The sequence below is a fragment of the Mchenga conophoros genome, linkage group LG22 (assembly GCF_057382185.1).
Source record: "Mchenga conophoros isolate Kocher_MC1m ecotype Shallow Benthic linkage group LG22, M_conophoros_male_GT1.1, whole genome shotgun sequence".
Taxonomy (NCBI): domain Eukaryota; kingdom Metazoa; phylum Chordata; class Actinopteri; order Cichliformes; family Cichlidae; genus Mchenga; species Mchenga conophoros.
This window is the reverse complement of record NC_140546.1, coordinates 7,304,776-7,327,831: the sequence shown is the minus strand read 5'-3', so window position 1 is coordinate 7,327,831 and position 23,056 is coordinate 7,304,776. Positions and strand designations below refer to the sequence as shown.

General features: G+C 39.7%; 2 protein-coding genes across 2 annotated transcripts in view; one reads left to right on the top strand and one right to left on the bottom strand.

The window, feature by feature from the left end:
* The window catches only part of LOC146548697 (major histocompatibility complex class I-related protein 1-like), a 235,562-nt gene that overhangs the window by 89,335 nt on the left and 123,171 nt on the right, over positions 1-23,056 (top strand). Inside the window, exons 3-4 of the mRNA XM_085263391.1 lie at positions 13,591-13,851; positions 13,958-14,260. Of these exons, the coding sequence (XP_085119517.1) occupies positions 13,591-13,851; positions 13,958-14,260 (564 nt within the window). The remainder of the gene's footprint in view (positions 1-13,590; positions 13,852-13,957; positions 14,261-23,056) is intronic.
* Positions 15,616-22,973, bottom strand: LOC146548702 (major histocompatibility complex class I-related protein 1-like). Its single transcript, XM_085263045.1, has 9 exons — positions 22,191-22,973; positions 21,352-21,609; positions 20,975-21,253; positions 20,523-20,825; positions 20,167-20,283; positions 19,691-19,711; positions 19,513-19,611; positions 17,562-17,585; positions 15,616-17,465 (listed from the first exon to the last, which is right to left on the bottom strand). Exons 1-9 carry the CDS (start codon positions 22,243-22,245, stop codon positions 17,413-17,415), a joined length of 1,209 nt encoding a protein of 402 aa, XP_085119171.1. The 5' UTR covers positions 22,246-22,973; the 3' UTR covers positions 15,616-17,412.

Below are 23,056 nucleotides of genomic sequence, written 5' to 3'. Positions count from 1 at the left end.
CGAAGCTCCAAATGCTATCCAGACCACAGGTCCCGCATGCCACAGCCGCTCTATCACGTGATGCATACTGCTCCGACTGCTAACGTTCTGAGGTGAGTTACGGCGTGTTGCAAGTTTTGTGAGATGCTTTCGTGATATTTAATGGATCGGATTACATTTTTTATTTTTCTCCGATATCCGATCCAGTAATTTAGGTCAGTATCGGACCGATACCGATACGTAATATCGGATCGGTCCATCTCTAGTTCTTGACTGTAATTTTAAGAGCCCAACCACTTTCCATCAGTCTTGAAGCAGAGTCTGAAACTTGAGACAAGGTGTCAGCAAACCTGTTTTTCATGCGGCCCACATCTTGCAGGGTTTTTATGACTGAGAAGTAGTCGTCGGCCTTCCCTAGGAGCACTTCAATCAGATCATCCAAACGCCTATTCTTGTAGCCAGATAAAAACTGGTATTTCAGGCGGTGGAAAAATCTGAAAAACAGTTATTTGAAATGATTAGTAACTGTAATTGAAGGAATTTAAAGTTTTAATCAAGACTGTATTATTTTTTAAAAAATTGGAATACCTATTGCACACGTCTTTTATAAAGGAATGCTCTGTGCCGGTTTAGCTGATTTAGGCAAATCCACCTACTCTGTTTTTTGTTGTGATAACATAAAAAACGCTGCTAGAATTTAAAGGATTTGCCTAAAACCTGTTCTGGCAATGACATGACGAACCTACTCAGTTTAGCCTCTTGGATTAAAGCATAATATCTTTTTTTCAGCAATACAATTGAATGAGGTCAAAATAATAAATCATACCTTTCAATCACATTGTTTGTTTCAGAACGAGCGTGACTGAAGCGACGGCCGTAGTCACACCACATGTGGCCAATGCCTTCCCAGTGCTTCTGAAAATACTGGCACACCAAAGGGTATTGCTTAAATGTCTGGCAGAACTCTGCTGATGTGGCTTTAAAGTCGTCCTCCTAAGAGAATTGGATGCAACAGAATATATTTCAATCCATTTAACAGACCTTTTGAAATCTTTAATATTATGAGAGAGTTAATACCCTACAGCTTATGACAAAATTTGATCCGAAGTGATTGATGGCCCTAATCACGACCTTTTGACCTCCCGCCCCTCCCCCCCGGAAGCGTGTAATGAGCGTGACGAATCGCATCCGGAGAAGGGGGGTGGGAAACCCCCCGCGTGTCGAATTGCATCCTGAGAAGGGGGGGTGAACCCCGGAAGCGCGCCATCTGTTGCTAAGCGTGTCGAATTGCATCCTGAGAAGGGAGGGGGGAAACCTCCGGAAGCGCGTCATCTGTTGTTGGGAAAAAAAAGTTTTTAGAGGGAGGGGGAAACCTCCGGAAGCGCGTCATCTGTTGTTGGGAAAAAAAGTTTTTTAGAGGGAGGGGGAAACCTCCGGAAGCGCGTCATCTGTTGTTGGGAAAAAAAGTTTTTAGAGGGAGGGGGAAACCTCCGGAAGCGCGCCATCTGTTGGAGGAGAATAAAAAAGCAGAGAGGTGGAGTCCGTCACAATTTCTAAGGCACAGACACAAGATGGATTTCCTTCTGCAGCCCAGCAGCGTTCCTGTGTCCGATGAGATCTGCTCTCCCAAAGAAGAAGGCTTTGAATATGACATATTCAAATACAGCATATTTACTATGGAAGGCCTCGATCCGGACCTTATGACCCTACCGGAAATACTCCGGAAGTGTCTAGTCATTTTCAGACCTGATGCGTCATGTTCCCTAAGCACAGCGGTGATGCAGCAGATGATTCTGTGATGTATAGAGAGACAGAGCGGATGTAATTTTACTTTCTTAAGCTGCACCGGCGTTTGTAATGGAAATAAAGAGTGACTTCCTGTAGAGATTTCAATAGTATTTTATTTTCCTATAATACAGACGCTGTAAAAAACCTTTAAGATACACCATAGCTTGTGATGAAAAGAAGAACTTTCTATCCGCTTGTAACCTACAGGCTGCCTATGTGTAAAAAATGAATAAATATCCCTTAGTGAATACTACTTTTCCTTTTGAGAGACTGAAAAACAAACCATAATTGCAGCGACAGGCGATCTTGTTTCACACACACACACACACACACACACACACACACACACACACACACACACACACACACACCCCGCGGGCCAAGGAGGAGTTTTTTTCTTCAATACTTTAACAATAAGTTTTCTCAATAGATAGAAAATGATGACGCTGAGGAGTCAACATCCGATATTATCATTGCTTGTAACCCGGTAAATAATTTCGTACATCTCCCCATAAAACAAGTCTTAGTGGAAAAAAGCTCATATTCGAATAAGTTTATTAAAGCACCCCCCTCTGTGGGGAAAGAGTCAACCATGAGGCGAGTTTTGTCAACAGCAAGAACAAGGTCAGACAACTGTTGCCCATTTGGTAAAACAAATACCCGTCTCAAAGTCATATTTTACCGTTGCAGAATGTGGAAAACAGACGGCGTTCGCAAGAAGGCAATCAAAAAAAAAAAACAACCCTCTCTAACTATTGGTATTGTCAAGAGAAAGATGCGAAAAACAGATGCTTCGCTAGACTAGGATAAAATGAGAGAAGAAACGGGAGGGGAGTCGATATCTGCTCAGCCCCTACTGTGACAGTTCTACCAATCGCGAGGAAGAATCCGTGAATATTATGTCAGCATTCCGTTCAAACAACGCCGCCGATCACACACACACACACACACACACACACACACACACACACACACACACACACACACACACACACACACACACCCCGCGGGTCAAGGAGGAGTGAGACGGCAGAATAGTTTTTTTCTTCATTACTTTTACAATGGGATTTCTCAATAGATAGAAAATGATGACGCTGAGGAGTCAACATCCGATATTATCATTGCTTGTAACCCGGTAAATAATTTCGTACATCTCCCCATAAAACAAGTCTTAGTGGAAAAAAGCTCATATTCGAATAAGTTTATTCCCCTCTGTGGGAAAGAGTTTTTTTCTCAGAGTCAAGTTTTGTCAACAGCAATTGTCCATTTGGTAAAACAAATATCCGCCTCTAAGTCGTATTTTACCGTTGCAGAATGTGGAAAACAGACAGCCCTCACAGGAGGCACCATAGTTAAAATATTTAAATTTCAACTAAATTTGTAGTAATGATCGGATTTCCTCACTTATCTACACCACACTCCTTGTCCTTGATTTCTTATCGTTTCTTATCGTTCCTCTGTCCCTTAATAGAAACCACATATATAGAAACTATCCTCCCTTTCAGTTGTCTTTTGCACTTCCATATCGCAAAGCAGTTACTGTAGGTTATTTTCTGCTTATGCATTAATGTAATTAATTAACTTATTTATCCTTAAGTAAGGTAATGACTTGAGTTCTAATGCTTTTTGTCTCTTGAGTTAGCTGTCAATGTGGGATTTTTTCCCCCTTTTGTCCAGTTAAAGCTGCCTTTCATTCTTCAACACAGCTTAAACTCTAATAGGTAAGCTTTCTTGTAATTTCTTAGTTCTGCAGGCTTCTTGAAAGACATCCGAGACTCTTCTTTGGATGCTGGCTGCCTTTTGTTTTGTTTTCTGTCAAGATGATCCCACACTGCTTCGATTATCTTGAGGTTCGAACCCTGGAGAGATCAATCCATGACTGATGCGTTGTTTCATCCAGGCATACTTTGACTACATTGGCAGTATGTTTGCGATCATTGTCGTACTGAAAAATGAAGTTGAAGCCAATCAGACACTACGTGGTATTACATGGTCGATCAAAATCTGGTGGAACTTTTCTACATTCATAATTTGATTAATTTGGATAAGAGCTCCAACAACACTGGCTGAAATCCAGCCTCAAAGCACGGTAGAGTATCCACGCTGTGTTAAAGACGGCTATAGACATTCACTGTTGTATCTCTCTTCGGACCTCTTCCATGCATATTTCAAATTTGGATTCATTACTCCATAAGACATATTACAGCTGATTTCTTTTTCCAGTCAATTTCTTGTGTAATTTGGCACACCTCAGCCTTATTTTTCTCTGTTCTCCTTCCTTAAGAATGGCTTATTAACAGCCACCCTTCCAACTCAGATAACTTTTGATGAGGTTTCATGAAATGTTTACAGCACTTGAGTTACTCGCCACGGCCATCCTAAATGCTAAAAACACTAAACTTTAATTCTAAATTACGTAATTAACGTTAACCAGAAAAAACAAGCCAAAGTCGAAATGTTGCTGAGCTGACCTGTGGTATGCTATGTCTTCTAAAGCACGTATAATGTAAACAGAACTGGTCTTTGCACAGAAGCCTGTGGAGCTTCATAATTAACCTCAGTGTGTGAAGAGGACTCTCCATTTAATAATAGCTGTAATAAAATGTTCTGGCTGACGGTGTTAAACGCTGCACTTGGGTCTAGCAGGGAAGATTTCAACTTTTCAATACGAATGAAGGCTGCAAACTGATTAGATTAATGTCTGATGATCTTTTCCGTGCTTCTTCAAGTTTGTAACACCAAACATATTAAAGGATGATGTAAGGCTCACAGGAAGAGTTTAATTAGACACACATTTACTATTTTTCTTTATACTCTTTCTTTCTTGACATGTTTAATATGCTTACTATCAGAGGAGAAAATGAACCTTGTGTAGTCTAAAAACTTTTTTATTTAATCAAACTGTAATGTTGTTGAACTCTGACGGACGTGTCTTTTAATCTTGTCAACAAATCCTTAATCATCTAAATCTGCCATTTATCATCTTGTAAAATGTTCCCTCTGCTTCTGTTGCACATCTCCCCCCGACACTCTCTGCTTCACCAGCCCTGTGCAGGTGGTTCAACCCCTGCCTGCCTCCTTAAACTGGGGTGTTTAAATCTCTTTACCTCTGTTGTGAACTTCACACAAAGTTTGTGGTAACAAAATCAAACTGACAAGGATCTCGTTTGAAAAACACACACACTCACGAGACAAAATAAAAACAGACTGCTCAAAGCAAAAGCAGAGCCCTCACAGCTGGTAGTACAAACACAGTGACAACATGCGTATTAGATACCCTCAGTGCCAAAAGCATAAATATGAAAAAATGTGATCACCAAGAATATCCTAAAAATGGCATTGAGGTGGGTGTTACAGTAAAGAAAAAAAAAAAGTAGCCAAATTTTCATCGGAAAATGTTGAATTTTAGTAAAAACAATGCTCTGTAGTTTGATACTGTCGTTACAGACAAAGCAGATGTTTAAAGCCTTTGGACGCACATTTGAAACGCACTCATTCTCCTTATCAGCTGGAAACATTAAAGCCGTAAAATGACTTTTTCAAACGGATAAAAACTATTGAACAGCAGCAATGTTGAGCCTGTTCCAAAATTTGAATGTACATGTGTTGAAGGTGCGGGTCTTGTTGAATTATTAAACATACTTTCTTTAATTTTTCGAGCCACAAAAACAACAACTTTTAATTTTCTTCTGCTTGAGTATCGGCCTCGGGTAGCTCTACTTATCATTGCTCAGTCAGTTGTCTGTTTGTGCTACTTTTTTTTCAAGGAGCAGTGGATTATTGGTAAGGGTGACTTTATGTGTTTAGTTACTTAAGTGGAAGTACTGTGGAAAGTTTTACCTTACATACATAGATCTACCAGTACAGCTTCTGAGGTATCTGTTTACAAAATGTTATAATCTATTCAAAGGTTCTTTGCAATTTTACATTGATAAACATTATCCTTAACACATTTGGCCCACATAAAGTACTATGGCCATCACACGGTCATTTAGAATTGTTTAAATAACTCGTGTCTTAAGTCCTTCCATCAAACAGAAAATTTAAAAAAAAAAAAAAACATGGTTCACTTTTACATCACAAAATGTTAGAAATATAAGCCGTTCATAACAAACTGAAAGGCTGGGAGTTTAAATTGCAAACCGATGGAAGCAGAAGTAGAAGACTATAATGTCTCAGAGCACACGGTGTCTATTAATGTGTAGACATGTATAAATAAGAGCTTAATAAAGATGCTTAATTTCTTAAGAAATAAACAGGTGGAGTGATCTTTATCAAAAGTGGATGTTGCATCTGTGGCTAAACCACTGTACCCAAAAAAAACTTTTAAAATCTACTGTGTGTGAGGCTGTGTAAGTAAAGCTTGCCCTTCACACCTGCGTGTAATAAACCATTTGTTGGGGGTTGTGGATTTGGCACCTCAGCATTGTGAAAGTGGGGAAACATGTTTCTGGCTGTGCATAAGATTCCTCCTTACAACTTAGAATCTCAGTTCTAAATGAAATTCAGATGTTTTTTTAAGTATGGCTAATGTATTATTTGACTTCTAAGGCACACACACACACACACACACACACACACACACACACACACACACACACACACACACACAAGAACAACACAGAGAAGAAGAAGAGGGGGTCGTTTTACTACACATCATAAAAACGCAATCATTCATCTTCCAACTGTATCTTTCTGTTCTGGCTTTAGAATCATAGGTTGTTTACTGAGCCGTACTTTGGGAGTCATACTGTTGTGATACTGAGGAGAAAAGGGTAAGGTTTGATAGACTAAACCATTACACACACAAAACTTGAATAACCTAAAGAGTGTGTGAGACTGCTAGCTGTGTTGTTCAGCATTAAACTCATCTACAAATGTGTTAGTAAAGAGCGACTTGTACTTCTGTCCCATTAAGCAACGGTTTAACAAATTTCACTGCAAACTATAAAAGGAATCTGGATTTATATAGAACATAGTAGTGATGGATTAAGTGCAGGAAACACTAGTATAAGGTGTCTATTGAACAAATCTCCTTCAGCGTTCAAAATGACCAAAGTGAGGCCTACAGGCGTTTCTCTCGATTGGTTGTGTTCAGGGAAAAAGCAGCTAAATACACTGAGACTGCTCCACATTGTTAGCGAGTTAACTCTGGATATCTGTAGGTTTTTGTCAAACTTGGAGTGAACAAAAGCAGAAAAACAGTAAAAGATGCAGACAGTGAAAGTCTGGTTTATTTCATGAACACAATGAAACATTTTACAGTCCACAGAGCAAAGTAGCATACATGATAAATAGATACACATAACATGAGAAGTAAAACTCGTCGTCTTACCACATGTTATATTCTGTAAACTTAAAATAACCACAGAAATTAGAGTTTAGTGTTTTAAGTCATCTATTAAAAAACATGAGTCAACATTACTGAAGTGACGCTTTAACGATGCGTCTTATCACCGTGTTTATGATGATAAAACATGTTCTCTCGTTAGTAGATGTCTGCGCTGTCACTTGTCATGAAAATGTCCAGAGCCAGGGTTCCTCTTCAATTACCATTGATCATTAATAGGGTCACAAAAGATTTGTCACATTATCCCCATAAACAAAATGCTTTTATAGAAATCATTGTGATACAAATATTTAGATTCTTGATTCACAATGTGCACGAACTCAAAATCTTTAGAGGTTCATATTTATAAAGTATCGCAAATAATACATTTATACCATTGTATGAGCTACACTTCTTGTAAAAAACTGATTGAAAAAAGCTCCTGTCGTGACCTTCCTTCTGTGAGGACACACACACACAGAGAGAGAGAGAGAGAGGGGGAAGATCATTAGGATTGGAGGCGTTTTTGGATTTTCACTTATTGTTGGCTTTACAGTCACATAAAATTCATTCCAATTTTTTTGCCTTTGCTTCAATTAAGGTGTTTCTTTAAATCTACAGCAGCTTCCTTTTCAAAAAGCTTACTGACATAGTAAGGAAGTAGCTAGGGAACTCAGTAAGTATGAGCAACAACAGCTTAGGGACTGTTTCTACAATAAAGAGGAATTCATCATCATCCGCAGTTCATCAAAAAAAAAAAAAAAAGTGCCATTAAAAACAATTCAGCAGATCCTCAAAGTATGGATACAATCTGTTTTCAGCTGTAGAGGTACGCTTCACTCGGGGTTGCTAGGTCATCTTAAATTGTGGTTTGTTTAACATGACTATTTTTCTTTCTCAGCCAATCAGTAGCACTTGTGCGATTGTTTGGCCCCCTTAGCTCCCGGTAAGCTCAAGAAAGCTTCAACCGCATTTGTGTCGAAAAATAGTAACGTGTCCCCACCACATTTTCTTGTTAGTAATGGTAATGGCGTTGTAACGATAGAAATAGCAATTAGTTAGGTTACTATTTACTGAAAAAAGTAACACCGTTATTTCCATCACTGATTATCACTTCGGTTAAAAATTAATTATACTGACAAGTGCAATGACTAATGCCATTTAAAATAAATTTAAATAAAATGTAATCGAAAATGGCTAATGGAAAAACCCCAAATTTGTTCCAAATCTTTTTTGCAGACTAAAAATATTTAATATTTTTAAAATGTAACTGCACACCCTCAGCTGTTAATGTGGTTCTGGTCAGGTGTGGTCCAAGTAGCAGCTCTGTAAGATAATGATTTCCATCTTTTCTCTGGAGGTGGACCAACTGTGTGCTGAGTTGCTTTTTGGAGTCATGTTATATATATATAAAAAAACCCAAAAAAAAACACCCAGCACGCCCCTGCGGGCGGTTTATCCTTCAAGCTCGGGTCCTCTACCAGAGGCCTGGGAGCTTGAGGGTCCTGCGCAGTATCTTAGCTGTTCCCAGGACTGCGCTCTTCTGGACAGAGATCTCCGATGTTGTTCCCGGGATCTGCTGGAGCCACTCGCCTAGCTTGGGAGTCACCGCACCTAGTGCTCCGATTACCACGGGGACCACCGTTACCTTCACCCTCCACATCCTCTCGAGCTCTTCTCTGAGCCCTTGGTATTTCTCCAGCTTCTCGTGTTCCTTCTTCCTGATATTGCTGTCATTCGGAACCGCTACATCGATCACTACGGCCGTCTTCTTCTGTTTGTCTACCACCACTATGTCCGGTTGGTTAGCCACCACCATTTTGTCCGTCTGTATCTGGAAGTCCCACAGGATCTTAGCTCGGTCATTCTCCACCACCCTTGGGGGCATCTCCCATTTTGACCTCGGGACTTCCAGGTTATACTCGGCACAGATGTTCCTGTACACTATGCCGGCCACTTGGTTATGGCGTTCCATGTATGCCTTGCCTGATAGCATCTTGCACCCTGCTGTTATGTGCTGGATTGTCTCTGGGGCATCTTTACACAGCCTGCACCTGGGGTCTTGCCTGGTGTGATAGACCCCAGCCTCTATGGATCTTGTACTCAGAGCTTGTTCTTGTGCTGCCATGATTAGTGCCTCTGTGCTGTCTTAGGATAGGATGACGGACCTATGGATTCTTCGATATATATATATATATATATATATATATATATATATATATATATATACACATTTATCCTGTTAACTTTTTTCTTTTTACTATATTTTATAAACATTTTGCTCTTACTATTTTTTTTACTTACTATACTGCTCATTTACTGTCTGCTGCTCGTCAAATACATTTCATTGCCATGATGACCCTGTGCTAACTTGCATATGACAAATAAAACTGAAACTGAACAATATAACCACAGTCATAATGAAGGTGATAAACTTTGATCTACCTATAAAGTTGTGTTTATAGACAGTCTTAAAGATAAGATAACTCTTTATTGCACAGTCATACCTAGTACAATAGTCCAACAAAACTGGAAACTGTCCCATTTCGGCACTGCGCACAACACAAACAAGACAACACAACGTAGTAACTAGTAAAAGTCGCTGTTGTTACAAAACAGTTAATTATGAAATAAATTTAAGCTATAGATAAATTCAATAAATGTATGTTATAGATGCAGAAAAATGAAAAAACATGAAAGGTGTCCGCTCTGCTGATCCTGGAGCTGTTTGAAGTTAATGCCATCAACATGCTGGTGGATCTTTTGACCAGACTGATTACAGAGTCCTCAGAGTAAACCAGCAGTCATTCTGTTTGTGTTCTGTATACATACTGTGTGTATGCTGCATGATTCAGTGGTTGTTACACCCTATTCAGAAACAACAGCACTCTTGAAATCAATTCCAACCTTCACTCCTCCCCTGTCGAGACAAATGAAGAGAAAATGAAACTTCTCCTGTTACAGTGAAAGAATATCAGTTGCTCAGAAAGTAAAATCAAGTTGCTGCATTTTACAGGGAGATTACACACTGTGTTCAAGTGGGAACACTGAAATACAGACAGAAGAATGAAAAACAAAATGATCAACAGGTTGGAGCTTACCAAAAACAAATGATCAAATAACTCACTAAAAATATCACCTAAATAACTGCAGCACTTATAACTATTAAAAGCTTTAATCCCTAATTCATAATTGGAGTAAAAATCTGCTAAATCTCACCATTATTGTTTCTTCTCCAGATGAAGAATCCAAGGGGGAGTAAAACAACACCTCCAACAATAGGACCAACAGGAAACTCTGAGGGAGAAACTGAAAAGGTTAAAAAATAAAGGCTAATTCCACTGCTAGAAGTTCTGAACTTCTGAATGTTTAATACAAGCTGATGGTATTCCTGCTGTAGGTGAAAAAGAAGGGGATTTTAAAGTATCTGTAGATCTCTGTTGCTTTTTTCAAAAATGCTGAGTACTGTAAATATTGCTTCAAATTAATTATGTATTTTTATTGTCACAGTAACAATATGTGAAAAGCTATCAAACTTTAAAGGACCCCTAAGAGTAATTGTTTAGCACCAGTGTTGTACAAATGCTACAATATTGGACCCATTGTCCATACAATATTTTAGCATTTGTACAACACTGGTGTTGATTATATCGGCTCATGCCTATGACCATTTTTGGTACATTTGAGAAACTTTAGTAGATTAAGGTTAAGTATCCTGATGATAAAATGAAAACATTCTCAATTAGATCTCTTTTTGCACTCATTTCCTTACATCTTAAATAATCGCTAAAATATTTCTACTAAAACTAAGGCTGCAAAATATTAAAAATTATATTTACTTTTAATTTACTTAAGTTAAAATGTCGTCACTAAATGAATTCTGTTGAATAAATAATGTGATGAATTTGATTGAACCAACTCGATGATGTCACATTCTGTTCTGACAGAAGATGGCGCTAAACATGTTTTAAAAGCTTTAAGCACTTAAATCACACACGGACTATGTCAGTTTTTGAGAGCAGAGCTCAATGATGAGTCTGAGCTCAGCAGTACAGGAGCTAGGATTTTCAGGAAAATAATGGAGTGAGAGCAGTGAAACTGAGTGTGTTCATGAAAACACAAAGCAGTTGATAATGGAGAACAGAGAGGACTGATCGCAGGTTTAAACTGATGAGACTGATCAATACATGCTGACTGAAGAAGCTTATTTTTGTGTTTGAACCAAAAAGAAAAAAAATGTTTTGACATGTTTTACATATTTTAGCCATTTCAATTTGGTTGCAGGTCTCATAATACTAACAATAATAAATCATAATACTGGCAGTGTCACGTCCGGGGTGGTGGACGTGTGGAGTTGAAGTTAGGACCCAAAATGCGGCAGCTCTGGTGCAGGTGAGTATTTATTGAATAGGAGTAGATACAAACAGAAATGGCAGGTGAACATGAAACTGGAAAACCTAAACTGGGCAAAACTAACAAAACAAACCAGAGCGAAGATGCGGGGAGTTATGAGGAAATACACAGAGAGACGGACGGAGAGACGCAGGGAGACCGAGGGGAACAACACAGACGAACCAGCCACGAGGACGGAAGACTCTCGGAGCAAAACAAAACAGGAGCCCGAACCGTTCAGGGGGCCGACCGTGCGGACGGCAACGGCGGCGACTCAGGCGAAAGAGGTCTGGGGGCCGACCGTGCGGACGGCAACGGTGGCGACTCAGGCGAAGGGGGTCTGGGGGCCGCCCACGACGGCCATGGCGCCCGACCAATAGCCTGGAAAGTGGCCGGTTAACTGCAGACCCAGACAAGGCAGGACCAGGCGACACTGGAGGCGAAGACACAGAGGCTGGACCAGGCGACGCTGGAGGCGAAGCAGAAGCTGAAGCTGGACCAGGCGAAGCAAAGGCTGCTGCAGGCGAGGATGATGAGGCCGCTGCAGGCGAGGCTGAAGACTCTGAAGCTGGACCAGGCGAGAATGGCGCTGCAGGCGGCGGCATGGAAGCCCCGAGACGGAGGCGCTGCAGGCGGCGGCGTGGAAGCCGGAGACGGAGGCGCTGCAGGCGGCGGTGCAACAGGTTGGACGGATCCCTTGGACCCTCCAGCTGAGACAGGAGACGAAGGCCGGAGCGGTCCCACGGACCCTCCAGCAGAAGCCATCACAAAGCCAGCAGGCATGGAGTCCACTGGCAGACACGAAGGCAATTGGTGCTGAGCTGGGCACTAGCTCTGCCCAGACGGTGCTGACACAGAGTAGTTCTCTGAGGGCTGCTTAATCTTCAGGGGTCCAGAAACAGCCGGGGACTGAAACCTAGCTTCTGGGGAGGCCCTGGAGTGCATAACTGTGCCCGAAGCTGCAAAAGCGCGAGAAACTCCCTGATTGGAACTTAGATTACCTCCCTGCATAGATTGAATGTGTGAGACTGGTGACAGAATGAGTGACGGAGCTAGCGGTGACTCTGAAGCCTGAGCTACTGGTGACAGTGGAGGCACTGGAGCCTGAGCTACGGGTGACACTGGAGGCACTGGAGCCTGAGCTATGGGTGACAGTGGAGGCACTGGAGCCTGAGCTACGGGTGACACTGGGGGCACAGGGGACTGAGCTGAAAGTGACACTGGAGACTGAGCTGAAGGTGACACTGGAGACTGAGCTGAAAGAGAGTGGACAGCCGACACTGGTGACTGAGCAGAGAGCGAGTGAGCAGCTGACACTGGAGACTGAGTGGCCAGTGCAAGGACTGGGAATCTTGTCAAAGTTGAGTGACACATGGATTCCACTCAGTATCAGCAGATTCTGGATACCAATGTCCAGGAATCAGTGACAAAGCTGAAGCTGTTCTGGGCCTTGATCTTTCAACAAGACAACGACCTGAAACACTGCTCAAAATCCACTAAGACATTCATGCAGACGAACAAGTACAACGTTCTGGAATGGCCATCTCAGTCCCCAGACCTGAATATTATTGAAAATCTGTGGTGTAAGTTAAAGAGAGCTGTCCATGCTCAGAAGCCATCAGACCTGAATGAACTAGAGATGTTTTGTAAAGAGGAATGGTCCAAAATACCTTCAACCACAATCCAGACTCTCATTGGAACCTACAGGAAGCATTTAGAGGCTGTAATTTCTGCAAAAGGCGGATCTACTAAACTATCTACAGTGGGATGCCCAAACTTTTGCATCCTGCTGTATATGTATATGTATATATAAGTCTTATATATATGCATACATATTACTATCTACTGCATACAATGCAATAGATAGTAATGAGATTTATTGTTTATGAAGACAAGTGAAAAGAAAATAAGAACAGTGAATAAAAGCAGAAAAAAGCGACACTTCGACACTGTCCTTAAGTTGATAGACTGGTTTTTATGTTAGTAACAGGAGATCCTCTTTTTTTGTGTCTGTATCAGATGACAAAGATTTGATATCGGCTATGAGCTCTGCTGACATCTCACTAATTTCCCGTGTTTTTTGTCACCGTGTCTCTTTTCAGGTGTTCATATTTTGCAAAGGATGAATGGATGTGAATGGGATGATGAGACTGAAGAGATTAATGGGTTCAATCAGTATGGATATGATGGAGAAGGCTTTCTATCATTGGACCTACAGACACTGACATGGATCGCTCAAAAACCACAGGCTATCATCACCAAACTGAGATGGGATGCTGAAAAACCTAGATTAAATTACAATGAATGCCCTGGGCTTTTAAAGAAGTATGTGCACTACAGGAGAAACCTTTTGCAGACAGCAGGTAAAATTACAGAATCTCATGTGAAGTTGTAAAAGAGAAAATGTATGGCATTTTAAAGCAGAGTCAAATTCAAACGAGAATCTAACAACTGCCTGTCTCTCTCCAGTTCTTCCTTCAGTGTCTCTCCTTCAGAAGTCTTCCTCCTCTCCAGTCAGCTGCCACGCTACAGGTTTCTATCCTGACAGAGCCGTGATGTTCTGGAGGAAAGATGGAGAGGAGCTTCATGAAGGTGTGGATCTGGGAGAGATCCTTTCCAACAATGATGGGACCTTTCAGACGAGTGTTGATCTCAATGTTTCATCAGTCACACCTGAAGACTGGGAGAGGTACCACTGTGTGTTTCAGTTCTATAGTGTGAACAATGACATCATCACCAAACTGGACCGAGCAGTGATTAGGACCAATATGAGTAAGACTGGAGCATTTTTACACAGTAGTTATTAATACTACAGTATTAACGTAAAGCATCATACTGAGTTGGCACTCAGTAGTTCCACATAATCGCTAGAATTATTTATTTAGAAGAGGACAACAAGATTCTCACCAAGCACTGTAATCATTCATCAATACCAGTTATTATAATACGTATAATAATATTAACATCAAAACCCTTGAAATTAATGGAATAAACTTTTTGTCTTGTGTACAAAAGACAGCAAACACAAATTACTCTCCTTTGTGCATTTGTCTCTGACTCTGTGACTTCATGTTCCAGGTCTGTAGACCTGACTGCCCAATTATCTCTTCCTGTGTTATGTGTTATGTTGCTTGCTGTGTCTCCATGATCATCTTTTCACTCAAAACTTTCTCCCAGCTTGCTGTGGCAGATAAGCATGTCATGGCCCTGATTCTGTTTCTTCCTGTCAACTTTTCTTTTTTCTGCTCAGTTTTGCAAAGTGCTTTCCCACAGAGTATTAATTGATTGATGATTTCTTTCTATAATGGTGTAAGTTGCTTGAGACAATATTGGATATGTTGACCTTTTACCAATTTTACCACATTTACTAATCAAATCTCTACTACTAACAACTCAGTAAGATGGTTCACTGAAGTGGGGACACATGATAGATAACTGAAGTGAGCAAAAAGTAATAAGGTACCAACTGTGGAACTGATAAATCTTATTATTTCAATCAGAGATATAAGATGCATCAACTACCAGGTCCTTACTGATTTGTTCTTCACTTATTCTTAAGTAACAGCACAAATCTATTATTAAAGTCCTTCCATATTCTATTCAACAGAGAATCCCACTGACATTGGAGCTGCAATCGTTGTTCTAGTTATCGTTTCCATTGCAGTTGTGGTAATCGTGGCAGTCGTTACCAAAGAAGAAAGGTGAGATCTCAGTCGTGGAAATGCAGAGTTTATTTTTTGAATTTGTGTTTTAATCCATACTCCCAAATTTGCACTTTTTAAAAATATATACAGCCAGCTCAAAAATCAAAACACACAAACAGGTTATAGAATTTGGCATTTAGTATGTGAAGAAGAAATATGTTCTTTTTGAATGCAGCTGTCCAAATCCCATAAATCCCATCCCACATATATAACATAGATAAAACATAAAAAGTTTATAAGTTAGACAGATTAAAAATATGTTATATTTACTTTGTCACTTCATGTTATTTCTGATAATTATGTATTATTCATGGCTTTTTGCTAATGCTGCTTCTCTATATTTATCTTCTAACTGGTTTGACCGACACTGCTCACTTGTTGAGCGGGGCAGTGTTTGTAAACACAAAAAGATAATCACTTCGTATTATACCTTTAAAAAGGCTAGAACATATCCAGACACAACAGTTCCAGACAGTAGATTGCCTTCGTGTGGCCGTCTTCACCACTTGGAGAAATGTTCCCACTCACCTCATGGAAACGCTTACATCAAGTATGCCACAATGAATTTTTGAAGTGATTAACAATAACGGTGGAGCTACTCATTATTGAGTTCATGTTTGGAACTTTGATTTCTGTTTTGGAGAGTTTATGGGGTTTTTTGCAGGTGTGGTCCTAAACTTCTGATCAGCTTTAAAACGGCCTGTTTCAGTTTAAGTGTTGTTTTCAATAAATTGCATGCTCAAAAAATGTTTTGTCTCACTCTCATTTCTTCTTGTTGCGTGTTGAAGCTCGACTTGGAACCTTGTGAAGATCCAACCACGCAAAATATGATTTTTTTGCCATTTTTCAACTGGTCTTTAAACTTTTGATCGGGACTGTATGACAAGTCGCACTGACAAAAATCTGCTGTGAGCCCTAAAGGGAGCAGCCAAAAGATTTACAGAGTCTCTGCTGCCATCTCTTAGACTTAGGATGAAAACTTTTTTTTTTTAAACAAATCAAGCTTTGAAGAAATGACAGCCATAAACCCATTTCCATTTCTGCTCTAACATTACTTACTACTCAAACATCCCCATAGTTTTATTTGTGTCAGGGACCTGGATCTGAGCGACCCAGGATCCATGAGCAGTTATGGACTGATATATAATGTATGTTTGCTGCACTGTACTGCTGTTCTTGTGTTCTCCATGCTTGTATGTATAGGCAAGTGGGTGTGTCTGTGAGTGTGGCTGAGCACTGGGTTTCAGGCAGGCCTGGTAGTTATGTCCCATCTGGGGCGATCGTGGCTCAAGAGTTGGGAGTTTGCCTTGTAATCGGAAGGTTGCCGGTTCGAGCCCCGGCTCGGACAGTCTCGGTCATTGGTGGTGGTCAGAGGGCCTGGTGGTGCCAGTGTCCGGCAGCCTTGCCTCTGTCAGTGCACCCCAGGGTGGCTGTGGCTACAATGTAGCTTGCCATCACCATTGTGTGAATATGTGGATGACTGGTTGTGTAAAGCGCTTTGGGGTTCTTAGGGACTAGAAAAGCTGTACATTTACAAATCAGGCCATTTACCCTCTGGAGGCTGGCCATGCCTGAAGCGGATGATCACACACACCTGCAGCTAATGAAGCCTCGTCGGGGAGTGTGGCCAAGCGCTCCTCGGCGCGGGATTGTTGTGTGAGACTCCACATCAGTGGTCTTTGTGAGCCAAGTTAAATGAGTGCATACCCACAGTGGTTGAGTGTCCTGATGGTTGCTTCTTTGTTATTTTATCCAGGAAGGAGCGTAGAAAGACAAGAGCACAGGGTGCCAGGACACACAGGAGGGGAAGAGCACGGACTTGTGGGTGGAGGACACAACAAGGCAGTCAAGGGAACACATGGGGATTTATTATTCTGTGGATTGTTTACACCACTGTAAATAAATGCACTGTTTATCATAAAGAGTCCAGCATTTGGGTCCTTCTTCCTCACATCCCCACGGTTGGCCAGCACTAACCATGATAATTTGTGAGTCTACACAGTTATGAATCCACAGTACAAAGATAAATTCAAAACACAGTTTGTACTGAAATAATATACAAACACAGCCTTGTGTTTGCATTCAAGTAGTGAGGCATATAATGTCCATTCAACAAGTCAGCGAAACAATATCAGTGTGCAAATCAATCAATGGTAAATAAAAAACAAATGCATTAATACTTCAATATGTAAAGTCAAGGTCTTATAATTACGTCCTGTTTCAGGGTCCCCATTGTATTCCAGGTAATGGCTCTCTCCATTTCAACGCATAATCTACCAGAAGAACAAATGGTTATCACAAAGACTAAAAATCTTCACGTTAATAGCATAGATCACATAAGAAAGAATAACAGAATATGCTTTACTTACCAGATCGAAGAATTATGGAGAAATCTGAAACACAAAAAATTAATGTCTCTGTCCCCTTGTTGAACTCTCACACTTAGAGGTTTATAAAAACATTTATTCTAATACTGCTTCCACTTTGATTGTAATCTTAACACTTTTCCCTTGTTGTGTCAAAGTACTGAAATATACAGGAAATGACGCTCCAGCCTGAACAACATTATGTTCAATTGTAGTTAAACAAAAGTAAAACTTCCGTCAACATAACCCTTATAAGACTAGATATCAGAATATAATGTAAACATCAGGTAGGCAACAATACGTGACATACATTATTATACCATGTCATTATTTAACAAAAATGCAGAAGCAGTCCTGTGAGAATCTAAGTACACCCTTACTGCTTCAATAGGAGTTAAGATAGTAAGTAACAGCCAGATGCTGCTAATTAAATACATGTGATTAACTGATTATAAGTAAGTGTGAACACCTATCAAAGCAGAACAATTTTTTCAGATTGCTGGTCTGGAACATTCATTGTCAATCATTTTATTCTGTTCATTCACTGTATTGTGGGAAACCATTGCCAAGCTTTGCAATGTGTGGACATTCTAGCAAATTCACTAGAAGGGCAAATGGTGTGTAAGGTTGTGGCGTAGACCAAGATGCAGACAAGGAAAACCATTAACTTAACTGAAACTAACTTATATTGTAGTTGTGGCAGCAAACAGATAATGCTGTAGGAAACGTAAGTTCAATAATCCAAAAAATAGCATGGAGCAACGCAAGGACCGACAAACAGTACAAAACCACAATGAACAGTTGGAGACAGAGAGAATAAATAGAGCCATAGGACAACAAGCTAAAAATTGAGACGGACTTTTGCGAGATCTCGCAAAAGTCCGTCTTAATTTTTTTTTCTCCCATATCCCCTGCGGGGCTCCGTAACAAGCACATGGCCAATAGGTGGGAAAACAGCTGACAACAATTAAGGAGGACAAGACATGGAAAAATTAAACAGCACACAGGGGACAAAGACTAAAAAAATAAAATGGGAAATAACAAAAAACGGAAACACAAACAGGGACGAGGATGACTTGACAATGGGAACAGAGAACTGCTGATAACTGTAATAAGGAATTAATACAAACCAGAAGTCAAGAGCACAACCCAGCTAATCATGGTATTAAGAATAGAGATTAAAACATAAATTGTCACTCTAAGGGGAACTAGAAACAAACACAAAGGAGAAAACAGCCTAAGCAAAAGCATAATATTAAACCAAGCCTAAATTAGTTGAAACAGAGAACAGACAGAAATTGTAAGAATGGAAAACGCTGGTTGAAAACCCAGGATCATGACACTGTGCCATGTTCACACAAAAACAAACAAACCAAGAGCTAGATTTTTTACTTTACAGGCCTCAGTTACCATTCTAATGTTAAAGCTGATAACAAAACAATTAGAAAAAGACTGAACAAATAGTTTTAAAGGATTACCAGGAGATAGTCTCTTCTCATTAAAAAGAGTAAAACAGCAGAACTTAGGTTTCCAGTGCTTAGGACAGATAAAACTCTGGCTGTCTTCCATAATGTGTCTTCTGGCCCGTTTCCCTCTGTTTGTCTCCACCCTCAACTGGTTGCAGCAGATAACTGCCCCTTCCTGAGTTTGGTTCTTCCTGTCAAAAATGTGTTTTTTTCTTCCCAGTGCCACCAAATGCTTATTCATAGGTTGTCAACAGATTTTAGGGGTTTCCTCTGTATTATTTTGAGGTCTCTGACTTACAACATAAAGCGGGCTGAGTGTTGTTGTGACTTGGGGCTATATGAAAACAGTTGAATTGAATTGACATATGTCATGTTATGTTGTTCATCTCACATTGAACAACCAAATGTTAATTTTTGTACTGACCTGAGGTTCTATTTATATAATGTATATAATGTGAAGATTTGAGTTAAATGTTTTGTTTGCTTACCAGTATTCGTTTTGTAAAAGTGAACTCCAGTTAAACAACAAAGGATGAGAGCAAGAACCAGTGCAGCGATGGGGGAGTACTTCAATGTCTCCAAGTCTTCTGGAAAAATAAAGAAAGTTTTTACTCAACAAATTATCTAACTCAGTTTTTATTTCAAATGAATTTAACTCATGCTTACTCTTTTGATTGCTTTCGTCAACTGGAATTGCAGACACAAACAAACAAAGTGTTAATCACCATATCCAGTCTTCAAAAATATATAATGACTTAAGTCTTGACATCAAATTTATGTTATACTGCAGATAGTCACCACAGGTTTGGTTCAATTCATATCTGATTCATCATTAAAGTTTTTCTGTTGAAATAATTTTAATTTGGGGTATTTTAAACTGATGAAAATTCTATAAATGATTGTAGATGGCAAACAAACTCAAACCATAATCTTAAACCTTAGATATAAAAAGTTAAACCAACAACTGAACAACAAATTAAATCTAACTCTCTTTAATATTTTAATATATGTTTGTTCTTTTAACTTTTCTTTCACAACATCATGAATGCTTTGGATTTAAATTAACTGTTTTTGGGTGGTAAACTGAATCAATAAAATTTTATAATCGTTTAATGAAAATACCATATAGATATACACATCACCTGTAATCTTGTACACGATGAAAACAAGGACTATGATGAGTAGAACAAAAAAAAAAAACATGGAAACTTTGATGTAATAATCATTGTTCTCTTCGGGACTTGTACAGATTAAATAATCTGGAAAGACAAGACATCCATCAATCCAAAGTTGTGTATCTGTATAGATGTATAACAGTTATTACATCCACACTACCACACAAAAAATGCTTTTCTATTTGTCTGCTGGTCTACTTCTTTGCCAAGGATTTATAATGAAAACATGAAGCATGTAGATTTCTTAGCTTTAAAGTTATTACTTTCCCAAGATCTGGTCCTGAACACACACACTAAATCCATTATTTTGGGTTCACTCTTACCTCTGTTACTCTTGATCACTTTTTGGTCCAGTTTGATGATGATGTCTTCTTTGACAGCAGAAAGCTGAAACACACAGTCATACCTTGACCATTCCTTAGGTGTGACTGATGAAAGTTTTAGGACGACATTCATTTGGAACGTCCTGTCCTGATTAGGGTATATCTGTTCACGGTCCGTGAATTGATAAAAATTTTTTCCATCTTTCCTCCAGAACATAACGGCTCGGGCAGGATAGAAACCTGTAGCGTGGCAGCTGACTGGAGAGGAGGGAGTCTTCTGGAGGAGAGACACTGAAGGCCAGTCTAAAGAGACCAAAATAAGGCATTATACCTTAATAGAGAACAGCTTTGTGTTTTGCATATATATTCCTTTATTCCTTTCATTTGAAATGAAATGAATAACCCCTGTAGATATTGTTTCCCCAAAACAGCGTTATGTGATGGAAACCCACCTGTTCGTTGTAGAAAATATTTTCCATAGTCCAGATACTGTTTCAGCCATTTAGAACACACATTTGTGAGGTAATGGTTAATATCTGCTATTCTAATTTGCTGATTGTCTAACTTGTGTTTGACAATGCTAGCACAAGGAGTTGAAATGAGCCATGTCTGTGTCTCCTGGTTAAATTCCATAAGGTCTTCTCCATCATAACCATATCGATCAAAACTTTTGACCTCTTCAGTCTCATTGTCCCATTCACATCCATACATTCTCTGAAGGGTGTGAACACCTGAGGGACAGAAGGAAGAAAGAAAGAAGATATCAAAGCAAGCTTGTTCTGCTTGGGCAAAGCAAAAGCTTCTGAACAGTTTAGCTTTACAACAGTACCTTCAGTTTGGCTGCAACTCCTTCTCAATACATTTAATGTGTCTTTAAAAAAATGTTGACTATGAAGACACTCTTGAGTGTACAAGTCGTTGTGTTCTTGATTGCTTTTCATGAATTCTTTAAGCCAGTTTGGTTTTGGTTCTGCTTTGTTGAGTTTGGTGTTGCAGTGCACCAGCTCAGTTTCATCAGCCCACAGGACACCCACAAAGTCTTGGACTCCAGATGATTCAATGAAAATCAACTTCAGGGAGTGTTTCACTGCATGAAATAAATAAATAAAAATAATATAGATTTGAGGTTGTTTTATATGTTTATTTCCATTTTGCTTAAGAAAAACAAGACTGTAATATTTTTCCTGTTTTAAGAATAGTATTTATTTTAAATATCTAAAAGTAATTTCAATATATTTCCTCGTTCAAGAAATCAGAAATACACACACACACACACACACATAAATATTCTGCTAAAAAAGCATGTCTCCCGTTCTCGTCTGATCTCATCTCGAAGTGGCATTAGTCACTTACTGCTGTGCTCAGTGAAAGATGATTCTGATACGAAAAGCTTGTTTTTAACTTTACTGTAAATGTATAAAGCGTCAGTTTTGTTTTCTCCTGAGAACCATTCTAGTGTGTGAATTAAATATATATCAATGTTATTGTCATTGCATAAATGTTTTTAATTCTATGAAATAACAAGCATTCGTGTATGCAGGTATTTTAAATTTTGCAGTTTACGCCAACGATTTTTGTAATTACCACTAATGAAAGTGAAAGTAGTTAGATGCCTCAGTTTCAATTCCAAGAGACAGTTTTAAAAAATTAGATAAAATACGAGCTTACCTGGAGATACTACATGACTTAAGAGGGAGAACGCCGCAATAAAGTGAATATTCATTACTGCAGTTTCTTGGTGACTTCCAATGGGGACATCTGTTTATCTGGGAAGTCGGTGCATTTTTCAGAACTTGTCTCAATACTTCTCCCAACTAATCAAGTATAATACAACTCGAGTAACATTACTTGAGTATGTGAGTATGTTGTGGATGGCGCAGGACAAGAAGGTGACGTACTTGGTATCAGTGGCGGTTTTTGATATGGGCGACATAGGCAGTTGCCCAGGGCGTCACTGTGGTGGGGGGCGGCATCATGGCGTCGGCGAAAAAAAGAAAAGAAAAAAAAACAGTTGCTCGCGCCCATGCTGCCCCAACATCATGCCAGCGCATTTTGGGGATTGCTTGGGCACCGATCAGTTTTCTATTACTCATTTGCGGGGAGTAAAGGCGCCCTCAGTTTGCGCCTGCTGCCTGCCACAAGGAGGAGAGGGGCGAGCCGGCGGGGGATTCTCTGGCTGGCTGCAGCGGTATTTAATAACCAGCTCGCAAAATAAAACAAAATAAAAACAAACCAGCAAACTAGGCCTGTCAACGTTAACACCGTCATCACGATGAACACGATTAAAAAATTTAACATAATTAATCCATTTGGAGCGCAGAATGACTCAAAATCCCTGAAATGTCTCTGTCAACGCATTTCGGGCAGTTTGTCCAAAGCTTGTCTATTCTGCGCTCCAGATGGATTGATTTCGTAAAAAACTTTAATCGTGATGACGTTGTTAACGTTGACGCCCCTCCAACAAACACAAAAACTGAAGACATTATGATATAGACTTATAATTTGCACCGATGTGTTTTCTAAATAATATCACA

Bases quoted from the DNA above. Each gene is read 5' to 3' on its own strand.
- LOC146548702 (XM_085263045.1), bottom strand. From the start codon at position 22,245: ATGAATATTCACTTTATTGCGGCGTTCTCCCTCTTAAGTCATGTAGTA. The intron at 21,610-22,190 runs GTAAGCTCGTAT...TATTTCATGCAG, and splicing joins AAGTCATGTAGTATCTCCAG to TGAAACACTCCCTGAAGTTG. The intron at 20,284-20,522 runs GTAAGAGTGAAC...TTGTCTTTCCAG, and splicing joins AGTGATCAAGAGTAACAGAG to ATTATTTAATCTGTACAAGT.